The 14,589-nt window shown below is 33.9% G+C and overlaps 1 protein-coding gene across 3 annotated transcripts in view; it reads right to left on the bottom strand.

Moving 5' to 3' along the window:
• Rgs22 (regulator of G protein signaling 22) overlaps positions 1-14,589 on the bottom strand; it is a 110,288-nt gene that overhangs the window by 23,374 nt on the left and 72,325 nt on the right. For all 3 annotated transcript variants that reach the window (XM_046465007.2, XM_046465008.2, XM_058585641.1), the window contains exons 15-20: positions 13,385-13,579; positions 11,174-11,266; positions 7,964-8,136; positions 6,494-6,656; positions 3,530-3,688; positions 345-413 (exon numbers count right to left, since the gene is read on the bottom strand). In XM_046465007.2, the coding sequence (XP_046320963.1) occupies positions 345-413; positions 3,530-3,688; positions 6,494-6,656; positions 7,964-8,136; positions 11,174-11,266; positions 13,385-13,579 (852 nt within the window). The remainder of the gene's footprint in view (positions 1-344; positions 414-3,529; positions 3,689-6,493; positions 6,657-7,963; positions 8,137-11,173; positions 11,267-13,384; positions 13,580-14,589) is intronic.

Raw genomic sequence — 14,589 nt, forward strand, 5'->3', positions numbered from 1 at the left:
TATATGTATGTATATGTTCATATACAAATACACACACACACACAGAGTATGTGTGTGGGGACCAAACCCAGGGCCTTGTGCAAAAACAAAACAAAACAAAATAAAACATCATAATTAAAGGACACACTTCTATGGTCGTGGTCAAGGAATTCTTAAGAAGAGAGCTCTGGCAGAGTCACACTTGTGCCAAAATTTCATCTGCTAAGTAAGAACAGTTATCAGCAATCGGTTGGTGGTTCAGAAAGCAGTGTCTTTGATGAAGGTTTTTGAACATGAAGAGGAAGGAAAAATAATACTTTAGATGGAGTGGAACTTAGAAGAGGAGGAATATAATGATCACTTGCCTTCCAGATCCCGATTTTCCTTTCATGCTTCTGTAGTAAAAGCTCATCTGCTATGTCTTTCATCTGTACCTAAAAACAAAACCAACAATTTTATCCCCCTTATTCAGAATGTTCAGCTTTGAGATTATTTACCAATTTAATAGCTTAAAAAATGAGGCAAAGGTCAGGTTGGATAAGAGATGGAGTCATTCAGGCGGAAGAGGATCAATTAGAAATAAAAGCCCTGTAGTCAGGTTTCTAGGTGAGCCACTCATTCTCAGAACAGTTTCCTTATCTGCAAAATAGAGATTACACCCAACCACAATCCCCTAAATGCAGATGATTATTTTATTTTGGCTCACATAAAAACTGAGTTTGGAGTGATAATTTTAGCTCCTCAGAATTTTGTGCTATTTCCTAACCATGTACTTTTCAACAATTAATTTTAGAAGAGTCCAAAAGTTACTCCTAACACAGAGAAAAACACAGTAGATCCCTTCAGCCTTCCCTATCCATTGGTTATTCATCCATGGATTCAACCAACCTCAGATTGAAAATATTCAGAAAAAAATTATATATGTACTGAATAAGCATAGACTTTTTCCTTTTTATTCCCCACAATACAGTATGACAACTATTTACAAAGTATTTACATTACCTTAGAATGTTTTAAAAGTAATTAGTGGTGAATTAAAATCTACTGGAGGATTGGGTTATATGCAAATGCTACATCATTTTATATGAGGGACTTGAGCATCAGCAGATTTTTGGTATCCAAGGGGGTCCTGGAAATAGTACTTCATGGATACTAAGAGACAACTGTGTTTTTGGGGATTATTGTCTCTATATAATATTTTCCCTTTCTGGGAATTGCTCCTGTCAAATCTGTGCTCTTTCTCCCTACCTCCCTACCCATAGCAGATAGATCCAAGAGTAGATCTAGAGAAACAAGGACTAGGACCAGTTGGGCTAAACTGTTTAAACCCCAAGACCTTGTGCATGCTAAGTAAGTACTCTACCACTGAGTTACATCCTCAGGCCCAAGTCTTTTTAATAGCCACACTTTGGAGAAAAGATCTGAGAACTCTTGAGGGTTCCTGGGGCTGTCCTCACCTACATTTTTTCTGAAGGTTGGGTGTTAACTCTTTCCCTAAGTTGTGCGATGCACCAGCACCATTTGATAATAAATTCTCACCCCTCCTTTCTGTCTTTGGCTTAAGGTTGCCAGAATCAGTTTATTTTGCTGACCATCCAAAGAATGCTAAGTCAGGAAATGACTACAAGTTACGATAAAATTACTGTGGTAAACATAATGAGAAAATGTGGTAAATAATATTAGTAAGCCAAATGTCCTTTTTCTTGGCTTTGTATAGTGAATTGGAGTTTCCCCGAAGAAAAGGGAACAAGGAGATTTGAGTTTTCCCAAAGTTTATTTCCAGGAACTTTTTGCCTGAAACAAATTGGCTCTTTTTCTCCATACTATAAATTTTGTGCTCCCAGATGTACTGCTTTTTCCCTAAGTTGCTCTGCTCGAAAGTCTACATTTTCAGATAAGTAGACCTCAAAGTGTTTAATAAATTGAATACAATACAGAGAAAAGCTTTTTCGGGTTCTTCCTGATCAGTATTAATGCCATATGTCTTTTAGTCCAAAATTACATGTTTTCCAACCCTTCTACTATTTTTGTAAAGATCAGTCTTGCCTGCTTTTAGGAATGCTAATGACGTTTTAAGTGATCAAAGTAATACTTGGTCATATAAAATAAAAATAAAACAAAGCAAAAAAAGCTCCACTTTATAAAGTAAAAATCCTGCTTGCTCCTCAAACCCATTCCCAGGAGGCAGGTCCTTTTAGAAGTATAAGTAAAAAGATAGGCAGTGTGTTAGCTTTGCATTGCTGTGACCAAGTGCCTGATGAGAAGGACTTAGAGGTGGGAGAGTTTATTAGGAGCTCACTCTTTCAGAGGTTTCAGTCCACAAATGGCTGACTCCTTTCCTCTGGGCCCAAGGTGAGGCCCACATGGTGGGGGGAGGGCATGGCAGAGGGAAGCTGCTCAGCTCAAGGCAGCCAGAAGCAGAGAGGAGGGGGAAGAGGCCGCAGAGAAGATGCACCCTTTCAGGGCATGCCTCCAGTGACCCACCTCCTCCAGATCAGCCCCATTGGCCTACAATTACCACCCAACTGTAACTGAATAATCCAATCATTTTGCCTCCAACATTCCTGCATTAACAGAGGAGCTTTTGGGGGACACCTCAGATCCAAATCATAGTAGGTAGCTCGAATGTTGAATGGAAAGATAAATATATAGACAGACAGATATGTATATATACAGATATAGAGATGGAAATAGATATAATAGAATTATTCGCCATATATTGCTCTGCTTGTTTCAGTCAATAAATAACATATTTCATATCAACACATGTAGAAATCTCAAGTTTATATTTCATCTCATTTTTATAATCTTATTTTATATGGTAATCTGAATAGTTTTCCATAGTGTGAAATTATTGTAACTCAACTATTTTCCCCTATGGTATTACAGCGATGTCTATATATCCTTGCCCATTTGTGTGAGGACAAATAGCAACTATAGGACTGTGGTTGTGGATCAGCAGTAGAGCACTCGCCTAGCACATATAAGGCACTGGGTTCAAGCCTTAGCACCACATAAAAATAAGTAAATAAAATAAAGATATTGTATTCATCTACAACTAAAAAAAAATTTAAATAGCAACTATATTAATAGGCAACATTTGATGTTTGTTGTATGCTCAGCACCATGCTAAGAAACTAACCATATTAATTTTATTTCATTTTCACAAATACCTTATGAAGCAATTACTATTATTAGTTCTATTTAAAAAGATTTTTTAGGGGTAGTTGTAAATGGACAGAATGCTTTTTTTTTTTTAATTTTTATGTGGTGCTGAGGATCAAACATAGTGCCTCACGCATGCTAGGCAAGCACTCTGACACTGAACTACAGCCCCAGCCCCTGTTAGTTCCATTTTTCAAATGAGAAAATTAAATTTGTGAAACTTAAAAGTGGTACAATTAATATGTGGCAGTATTGAGATTAAAATCTTAGAAGTCTGACTCCAGGCTTTGAACCACACAAGTACAGTGGCTGGCTCAGCAGGTTAGCATGTGAGGTTTTGACAGGTACTGTCAATTGCTATTCAAATAATATACAAATTTCATACCTTAATCTTTTGACGGGCTGCAAACTGCTCACTTGCAAGGAACAATGGCAACCACACATTTTCTAGCCTGTTTAGGACATGCTTCTGAATTTCAATTAGAATAGATGCATCAAGCTGCTCATGAAGAATCTTCCCCCAGCCACCACTTAAATGCATTATCTAAGAAAATAAAAAAATGAAACAGTAACTACAAACTTGTGCTTTGTCAAATAACACTAAGATTCATTCATTCATTCCAAACTATTGCAGTAAACTTGACAGGTACCACAATTTTTCAAAGTTTTTGTTTTCTGGCTATAATGTATAAAGGAATGACAGACAACTCCCTTAATGTCAACCAAGAATGGTTGTTTGTATGGTGGTTGTTCAAGAAGTATGATTTGGCTTACTATAAAATAAAATGTGAAGAACACAGGGGTAGTTTTTTTTTTTTTCCCCCAGTGCTGAGGGATTGGACCTCGGGTTTTCTACATACTAGGCAAGCACTGTACCAGTAAGCCCCATCCCCGGCCCCAGGGGTGGGATTTTTATTCTGTATTATCACAAGCACAGGCATTTTTCCCTCCATGGACACAATATCTTCAATTATAAAATGAGAGCATTCATCTGTTAGCTTTCTAAGTTCTCTTCTAAGCTGAATTTGTAATTCTAGTCAAATCGAGCCATTTCTTTTTTGAAAAAGAAAAATAAATACTCCATTTCCTACAAACTTTGAATGGAGACAGCAGGATGACAATTGTGGTAGTTATATAGGGCGTTGTTTGTTTTTTTTTTAAGAGAGAGAGAGAATTTTTAATATTTTTTTTCCAGTTTTTGGTGGACACAACATCTTTATTTTCTTTTTATGTGGTGCTGAGGATCGAACCCAGCACCCTGTACATGCCAGGCAAGTGCACTACCACTTGAGCCACATCCTCAGCCCATGCAGGGCATTTTAACAAGTCTCAGAAGAAAGTAGGCAACAGGAAGTAGAAAAATGCCATTTTGACAGATAATAGTCTTACATAAGTGGTACCATTCAAAAACAATTTCTCTGTGGCCCAAATTTTCCTGTAGCATAATTATTGGCCTCAACAACCCACTAATGGCTATTTCCTGTTGTAAATTATCTGTCCTCTACCTGTTTCTGTCTACATACTGCTCAAAATTTCTGGATTGCTGACTGGAACATTCACCCTCTTTATTTAGTTCTCCTTTGATTAGTCATGTTAATAAATTACTAATAAATTACTAATATTGTATTATAAAGAGAAATACTTCTTAGTCCTTTTTTAATAATAAATAATATTATCAAATAATAAACAATCAAATAATAATATTGTTTTTACATAAAAAAAGGAAAAGATTACCCTGCTAATCAAAGAGCAAAGTGCTAAGTAACTGATATTATGACTGGCATGATCTTTATAAAACTTAATATCATTTGGACAGCCTCAAGTATAAAATAAGTAATTAAAAATGTAGGGATGAGGTTGGGGTTGTGGCTCAGTGGTAAAGCCACTTGCCTAGCAAGAGTAAGGCTCTGGGTTTGATTCTCAGCACCACATAAAAATAAATTAATAAAAAAGATATTGTGTCAATCTTAACTAAAAATACTTACAAAACAAAACAAAAAAATGTTATGATAAAATGAAGCAGAGTCACTGGAAAAATTCTGCTATGATAGCCATGCAGTCGTATGTACTATGGAAGGTTCACACAGTAGCATCAGATACATGAACCCTCACACGATATAGCACAAACCAAATAGAAAACAAATGTTTTCCATGTACTTATTTCATAGTTGTGCTTATTGAGATACCCAAGCACTTTTGCTAATATGTCCCAGATTTGTATCTCAGGGAACTAACAGCAAGACAGTTTTGTCAAAACTGCTTAATTTTAGAATTTCTTCTCTCTTTTACTCCCAAAGACTTGTTTCTTCCAACCCCTCCAAAGCTACAGCTTCTTTGTTTGGATTACTCTATTCATGAGTGTCTATTCATTTTTCTTTAATTCAATAAATTTAACATTAATCTGAATTTATAAATGTGCACCATTAGGACAGACATCCTTTTAAGCTTCTAAAATACATAATCATATGGTATATATTTGATCTTTAGGTAGTGATGAAGAAGTAACAAACTTCAAACTAAATAAATTATAATACCTAACTTTTTATATTTTAAAGGCATAAAAGTTGAGACATGGGTCCAAAGAAATACTTTTTATTAAAGTATTTGTTTTTAATGTATATAGATTTTGCCTCCCTTTGATTTAGATCACTGAGCATTCATACCCATTGCTGAATCCCAATCTAAGGTGTGTGTTTGCTGTAAGTCTAATAACGCTATTGTTATTAATGAGTTGTGACTAAATCTGTAGGACTCTGGTATAACAAAATGGTCAAACCTATGTTCTTAATCAATGAAAATGGTTTCTGGGGACAACTGTAAACAGAATTTTCAAAGATCAATTATGATTGGAATAATAACAATTAAGAGGAAAGAGAGATTAGTTTAATGGTTGACAATGGCTGTCTTCTTGAATGTTGAGAGATGCAGGGAACTTGTCCATCTTGTTCTCCTTTTTGTCCTGAGCACCCAGCACAGTCTGGCATATCAAAGGCACTCATATTTGATGAATGAATGAATGAAGGAGAAATTCAAGTACAATAGGTATAAAGCTGTAATTGTATCCCTAATTTTCTGAGCAATGTCCTTAATATAGACCTACATGAATACAAGTTCTTTTCAACCTGTAAATTACTTTTAGTAACATATTCTTGTAGTATGTACTTGAATGAATTTTAAAGGCATTAATGTATAGAATTGTAAATACCTAAATAAATAAGATACCAAAAGTGTTTAGCATATGCCATAAAAGCAAAACAAAAGGAAAAACAGACTTTCAGGTTGTTGGCAAAAAGAAATAAATGACTGTTTTTCATACTTGAAATAAAAAAACAGATTTACATGCTGATACCTGGTTTTGCTGATATGGAGTAGCTGGGCTGTTAGGTCCAAAGAAATACTTTTTATTAAGGTATTTCTTTTTAATGTATACAGATTTTGCCTCCCTTTGATTTAGATCACTGTAAGTTATTCTTCGGAACTGCTCAATGTCTATCCAGCACATAAGATCCATGCTAAAATGAAAACAAAGAAAAATAGAGCCTTTCTTGTTTATTTCTCTAAATTCTACTAAACACTAAACAAGTTGCTGTTTTGACAGATTCAGAAAGTGGCTGTCTTGGCTAATGAGCACAATGGACTAGACCATGCAACTGATGAGCACACTGTCACCTCTTGCCTTCCTATGCAGTTATCTTGACTATTATAATCCTAATCCTGGTTAAACAAATGAGTGATGAAAAGGAATACTGGGACCAGAAAAAAAAACCGCTCATCAATAGTGATGGGGTCTTCCACGAATGATGGAATAGGATCATCAATTTCAAATTTGGAGAAATGTCTGTATACGACATGTCCATTTGACAGAAGGCCAAATTTAAAAAACTTCACGCACAATGAAGGGCAACTCTATAGAGTGAAATTTGGCACCCAGTTTCTATTAACTTGAGAGAAAACAATATGATCAATACTTCATTTTATTACAGGTAAATGTTATAAGTTTCCAAGATTCTGTTCAAAACCACAATGTTTCCTTTATATATTATATAGTTGTGCTTATTGAGATACCCAAGCACTTTTGCTAATATGTCCCAGATTTGTATCTCAGGGAACTAACAGCAAGATAGTTTTGTCAAAGCTGCTTAATTTTAGAATTTCTTTTATCTTTTACTCCCAAAGACTTGTTTTTTCCATCCCCATTATTTCCATTAATAAATTGTAAAATAGTCTAGTAATTTAAATAGCTAGCTGGGCATGGTGGCACACACCCATAATCCTAGGAGTTTGGGAGGCTGAGGCAGGAGGATCACAAGTTCAAAGCTAGCCTCAGCAATTTAGTAAGACATTAAGCAACTTAGTGAAACCCTGTCTCAAAATAAAAAATAAAATGGCTGGCATGTGGCTCAGTGGTTAAGCACCCCTGGGTTCAATCCCTGATATCAAAATAAACAAGAAACTTAGTGAAATGTAAAAATGTAAAAGAAATACTTTCCAGAAATTGTAATTGAAGTACTTGTCTAGAGAAATGCAAAATAAACAGCAGAAAAGAAAAAGTAGAAGGTACTAGTGGTGTTTTAAGTTAAGCAATGCTGAAAGTATAAATATTGTGTAATCACTTAAAATAACATTTTGGAGTTTGATACAATAAAATGCATTCCAACAAAAAAGTAATCCATACAAATTTCAGATAATTATGCTTAACAGTCTTTAGTGACATGGGTAAAAATCTAGCACTATTATAATATGTTGAATCAAAACCAGTGGCTAAGAAAAATGATGTGTTAAGTAAGGAATACATTTAAAAATGGTGCTGGTTCCTCACCTTGAAGAATGAGCCTCAAGAAACTGACGAAAATGTTCAAACTCCAGTTTGTTGTTCAGCAGATCATTAAAACGAAAATGCTTGTATTCTTCAGGAACATTATTCCAATATTCTGTTTCTTTATAGACATTAGAGAGTGATAAAACACTAGTTCCAGTTTCACCAGTGGTGCCCTAGTGACATAATACTTCGCATAAAAATCTCTTAAATGCAACAAACTATTGGCAATTTTCATTGGAGAAATTGAAAGAAAAATCAACAATTAAGCCGAGGCTTTTTAGTAGTGGTAGAAGTAGATAAAGTATCTAGGTGATTCAGATTCTTATTCTGTTCCTTTTTACTCCATTCTTTTCTTAATATGAATATTTAGTAAACATTCACTATATACAAAGCACTTATTTTAAAATATTAATTTTATTATACTTTCTTGGTATAGAAGTAATGTCTTTTGGAGTAAAAAGAAAAAAAATCACCAATAGTAATAACATTAGAGATAGCCACCATTAATATGCTTTTGTATCATTCCAGTCTTTTTTGTATATTACATGTAGTTTATTAAAAATGAAGGTTGTGGGCTGGGGATACAGCTCAGTTGGTACAGTGCTTGCCTTGCATGCACTAGGCCCTGGGCTCAATCCCCAGCACCACAAACAAACAAACAAACAAACAAAAATGAAGGTTGTAACTTGGTTCTTTTTCTAAACAATACATCATGAACATAAAACACTCTTCTATAACACAATTTTTAAAAGTTACAAAGCAATAAAAGATACTTGTCTAATAGTGCATCCTTCTAATGTAATCACCTTCCTATAAAAGTTACATTTTTAGGTAATTTTAAGACATCTGTTGTTTTGTGGATAGTTTACAAGCTATAAAGTGCAAAGAGACAGGCTTATTCTTCGAAAATTCCTTCTTCATATAATTACTTACATAATTAATTATCTTCATATGTGCTATTGAAAGTGTTTGACCATGAGATAAATTACTAATATTTAAAGAATTAACTCTCTTTCTGTAGAAGGATTATGGAAAGTGTTAACAATTTTTAGTTCATGAAGTTTAAAATAAAACTTTAAAATGTGACAACTTTATGGATTTTTATGTATACTTCACAAGATAGTAATCAGTATTCTAGGTCCCTTATTTTTCCAACTGAATTTCATGATTGCATTTCCTAGTTCTATGAAGAATGTCATTGGGATTTTAATAGGAATTGCATTAAATCTGTAAATTTGACAATACTAATTCTGCCTATCTAAGAGCATGGGAGATCTTTCCATCTTCTAAGGTTTGATTCCTAAGTTGTTTTTTCTTTTCTTTTTTTTTTTTGAAGCTATTGTGAATGGGGCAGTTTTCCTAATTTCTCTTTCAGTAGATTCACCACTAATATATAGGAACAAATCTAATTTATGTGTGTTAATTTTATATCCTGCTACTTTGCTGAATTCATTTATGAGTTCTAGAAGTTTTCTGGTGGAATTTTGGGGGGCCATATATGCAGTGGCACTTACTATTTGTTTAATTTGAGCCTCTCTTTCTTAGAACTCTACAATGTCAAAACAGTTCTTTGTTCTTAGTTTATATGTGTAAAATTTTATTAAAGAGAACTGGGGACATTTTATTTCTTTCATAAAAATCAAAGGACTAGAGGCAACCATGAGAAAATGTTTACAAAAACCACTCTGGCTGTTGGGAACAACAGGTGTTTATTTTGGTTTGAGGGGTGTTTTTTGTTGTTTGTTTTTTTTTTTCTTAGTACATAAAAAAGTACTTGGGGCTCTACTGGTTACAGCAAATTATCACCTATATGAAACAAGTCTCCAAAAGGATTTGTGAGTGTATTTTCTGTCCTAAGAGAAGCACTTTAAGGAAAAAGTTATCAAGTATCATAACTGAATGCAGAGCTGAATAAAAATGTTTGATAAAACATTTAGATAAAATGTTTAGATGAAAATGTTTGAAAATACTCAGAACATGAAAGATGCCAAACTGGGATTCTTCCTACAAACAAAGATGAAAATTTGTTAAAACAATTTTTCATCTTTGAGAGTTGGGATGGAGGGATTTAAACAACCACAGAGGAATGCTTTATTAGAAAGCCAATAAAGAAATTTAACACACAGAGGCAGTTGACACATATATATAAACTGTACAGTTATTCTTCAGATAATTTCGATTTTTTATTGTTTCAGTATTGTCATTTTCATTATTGACTTCCATTGCTTAAACTCAAGAAATAAAATTTTTCAGCATAGAAAAATAATAAACAGTAATGTCTCAAATAGAGAACTTCTAATTTACTAAAGCAACTATTATAAAGTTTACATTTTAAAATAACTTTTTGTTTTTGTAAAACTTTATTGTATAAGAATAAAAATTGTAGGTAGATACAGAGAAGAAAGTGAAAAATCACCACTAAAAAAAAAAAAAAAAAAAAAAGAAAAATCACCACTCAAAACTATTGTTAACATTTTGGTGAATATCTTTCCAGACATCTCTTTTTGCATGTATGCATGTATACATGTAGAAATGCATATATGATTTTACATCAATAGGATCAGTCCATACCATTGTTTTTGATCCATACATTTTAATATTATAATATGTCCTTGACCTTTTCTAGGTCAATTAAGTATCATTTCTATGTAGATGCACACATTTAAATTTATGATTGTGTGGATCTATCATGGTTTATTTAGCCAATGCAAAAGTTGCATATTTATAAGGTAAAATAACACTTTAATACCCTAGTCAATTCTATGACATTTTTAACCAATTTCCCCAATTCCTTTTCATATTTTTTCTTTGTTGTTTGTCTATTGCTGTCACACTACCATTTCTTATGTTGAGCAAATACAAAACAACAACAACAAAAAAAAAAAAACAATATACTTCAAAGTACTGTAATGTCGCTTAAAAGCTCAAGTTTCCAGTCTTAGCTAAGTCAAACAAATGGCTTGTCTCCCTATTCTACTTTATCTGCTTTGTTTTTCTGGCTCTTTTGTTAAATATAATGTGATACCTGTAAAATGCAATGTGCTAGGCAAACAAACAAACAAACAAACAAAAAAACCAGCAGGAAAATGATGTGGCCTGTCCTCATTTTATCAGTACATGATCTCCTCAAGGTAAGATCTAGCCACCAACATATAAAGTAACCCTCTCAAGGATAAAAGGCTAGTTTTTCTATGTAGAGAGTTATCTTACCTCGTCTTTCTTGTGAAGGGTCTCTTTATGCAAAGCCCGTAGCTTTCGGAAGCATGAAGAGTCTAGCTGCCGAGTTTCTTCCACCAGTTCCACCTAAAAAAATAATAATTACAAAGCTTGTAACATCAACAGAATGTACATTATGAAAGAGTGTGGAGCACAATGCTCAATTTCCAAAAACAGTGAGCTAAAAAACAAGGATGAGTGCCAACAAAGCAAGTTATTTTGGAGGCAAAAGTGGAAGATTAACATAGTTAAAAATATTAGCTACAGCAAAATCACACTTCACATGCATGCAATAAAAACTGCAGACATTTTTATGTAATGATATAAGGCTGTTGATGATCATGCCTCCTTTTTGAACACCCCATGTAGACTAACAAACAATGTAAATATGTTGGTCACATTTCGAGTTTATATTCAATGTAACAGGATAATAGTCATGAAGGCAGACACTGCTAGCTTTAGGAACCAAATAATTCACAAGAGAACAAGAAATGACTGGACTCCATATTGTTATTAGTCTGGGAGCAAAGGCTTTATTGTTGTAGCAAAAGATAAGACAATCATTAAATTAATTTTCATAGCAGGTCTCAGTATTCAGAGCACGATTCTATGTAGTCAGAAGAACAAGATCACTGTGTCTCTATTGCAGGGAAAACCTGGTTTGGCTAACTAGTTGCTAGAGAACTTTCTGAATTTAATAGAAAGCTTGGGTAGTCTGCTTGAGTATCCTTTTTAGGAAAGAGTCTACATAATAAGAGTCATCTGGGCTTTTAGAGAAGTTCTCTGGACTAAATTTAAGAAAGTTTCTAGGACTAAGAAAGAGATTCATTTTTTCCATATATTAAAAATAGTATGTAGGGCTGGGGCTATAGCTCAGTGGCAGAGTGCTTGCCTAGCACATGTGAGGCACTGGGTTTGATCCTCAGAACCACATAAAAACAAACAAATAAAATAAAGGCATTCTGTCCATCTACAACTACAAATATATATATAAATAAAAACCAGTACGTAATTTGTCCTGTATCATTGCTAATGTCGAAGATTTGGGGTTTGGGGAAGTTAGTTATATTCCAAATCTTTTTTACCACTGCAGGATATCCTATACAATACCCTTCCTCTACCCAATAGAGTAAAGATTTTAAAAATTGATTAGAGAGAAGTTTTTTAGATTTTATAATCTTCTGATTTTCCTAGTTAGTATATATATTTCTGTAGTAGAAAAGATGTTATGCTAATTTTTCAGAGAAAAATCAGGAGTGAAAAAAAGAGAGAAATCAGGAGTGAAAATCTATTTTCGTTGTTGAATTTAGTAAATCTCAAGCTTGTCCAGTATAGTGCCATTCAAGGTGCTTTGGTATTAATTTTACCATCATCACCTAACTTACCCCTCCTGATTGAAGACATGACTATCTAACAAGTTGCTGAGTGAATATGAATAAAGAATAGCAGTAAAAAGCAGAGTTCCACCTTAAATCACCTCAAGCATACAATGCATGATTAACTTAACATAAGAATATCTAAGCATGGTTTTAATTTGTGATTCAAAATAAATATTTAAAGAAAATTCCTCCACTCACCAATAAGAAAAATGAAAATGTTCAAGCACCAAAAATTAAAATAATCTTTTTTTTTTTTTGGAATGAAAAACAAGTGTGTTGAAATTTTTATCTAACAAAACACTCTGACCTAAATATCTGGGGATGCTTTAAAATAGAAGCACTGAAGTCAAAGGACCTGCTTTTCACAATACATAGGAAACATTTATACTTTCCATGGGTATAATATTCATATAACTCATCGAACATTAAATGAAACAGGCTTTTTCCCTTAATCAGAATTAAGGCCACTGCTGAAACATAACAAGATAGGACATTAGTATATACTAACTAGTATGTTACCATGGATCTTTTGCTGCTTCACAGAAAATCAGAACTCAAATTTCTCTCTACTGACGTATTTGTACAGGGAACAAAAAATGACAGAGATTTTAGTATTTTTGTTAGGAGACAATAGGAAAATGGCATAAAATATTTTTATTTTATTTTTATAAATAAATAAACTTTTGACCCACACAAATCTTAACTCTATATCTGGGGCCCATGTGAGTTCTTTTTTTCAGTTTTTCTCTTGTGAGTTAGCGGTATTGCTTATCATTAGTTGTGTAGTAAAGTGGAAAGGTGCACACCTTTATCAGAGCCACAATACCTCTCTGTAAGTAGCTTGGTCTGACCTCATCATCTTGGTCCAGGGCTCCAGAAGGAGGAGGAGGATGTACTCTTCTGCTGTGTCAAAGAGGTCTTCAAATGGTGGTTGTATTTTCTTGTAAATGTCTCTCTTCTTTTCCTGCTGCAGTCCAATGTCAAGAGTGGCCGATGGAGCAACATATGTGGCAAAAATATACTAAGGGAGGATGGGAAGGAATGAGAGGACATTGGGAGAAACCACAGTGGTTAGCATCCTCAGCAAAGGCGTTTAAAAAGCAGCAAGAGAAGGCAAAAAAGCTTTAGACTACTAAAGACAAAGCAATGTGTTACCCAAAAGAATTTGGGTTTTCTTTTTCTATTTTTTCATTGGTGGTTAGCAATTTGCCAATTTCTCTTAGCTGACAAAATTCTGAAGATGTACTAGGTACTATAATGATTGAGTCAAGGTTATAAGACTCCTTTTTTTCCTTTATATTCACAACATTTTCTACTTTCCCCAGTTATTTGAAATGCCTCCCTCTGCTCTTTTGCTGGTAGAACTAGACATCAAACCAGGGCCTTGTGTATGCAAGGCAGACATTCTGCCCCAGCTCCAAATTGCCTGTTTGGAAACAAGAGGCTAGAATACACAAGAACTGAAATTTTGACTATTATTAGTCTTCTACTCTAGATACCAAGCAGACCTCTTGCCCTCCCTAACTGAGCTACAGAGTTTTATGAGTCTTCTAATTATCCCTTTTGTCATAAAATATCTTCATGTGGTGTCCTACGTTCTGGAGGAGGTACAGGAAGGGGATATGAGTAAATGGGAAGATATACAAAGAACTTTTAACCAACCTGCCGTAGACATCTATTCTGTTCTACCCATTGGTCTTGTCTATCAATAATATTTATATCTGAGAAGAAATCTGATAACATTTTATTTGTAAAATTTTTATGTACTAGATATGCCATATCCTGAACATCAGGTTTAAAAATAGAGTGTCTAAGAATGTCTATTTGGGGCTGGGGTTGTGGCTCAGCGGTAGAGTGCTTGCCTAGCATGTGTAAGGCACTGGGTTCAATTCTCAGCACCACATATAAATAAATAAATAAATAAATAAGAAAAGTCCATGAACAACTAAAAAAATATTTTTAAAAAGGTTCTTACAATGTCTAGACTCAACTCAGAAATATATATATATATATATATATATATATATATAT

Source organism: Marmota monax, unplaced genomic scaffold (genome assembly GCF_021218885.2).
Source record: "Marmota monax isolate L192 unplaced genomic scaffold, Marmota_monax_Labrador192_F-V1.1 WCK01_AAM20220418_F8-fsc00003, whole genome shotgun sequence".
Classification (NCBI taxonomy): Eukaryota; Metazoa; Chordata; class Mammalia; order Rodentia; family Sciuridae; genus Marmota; species Marmota monax.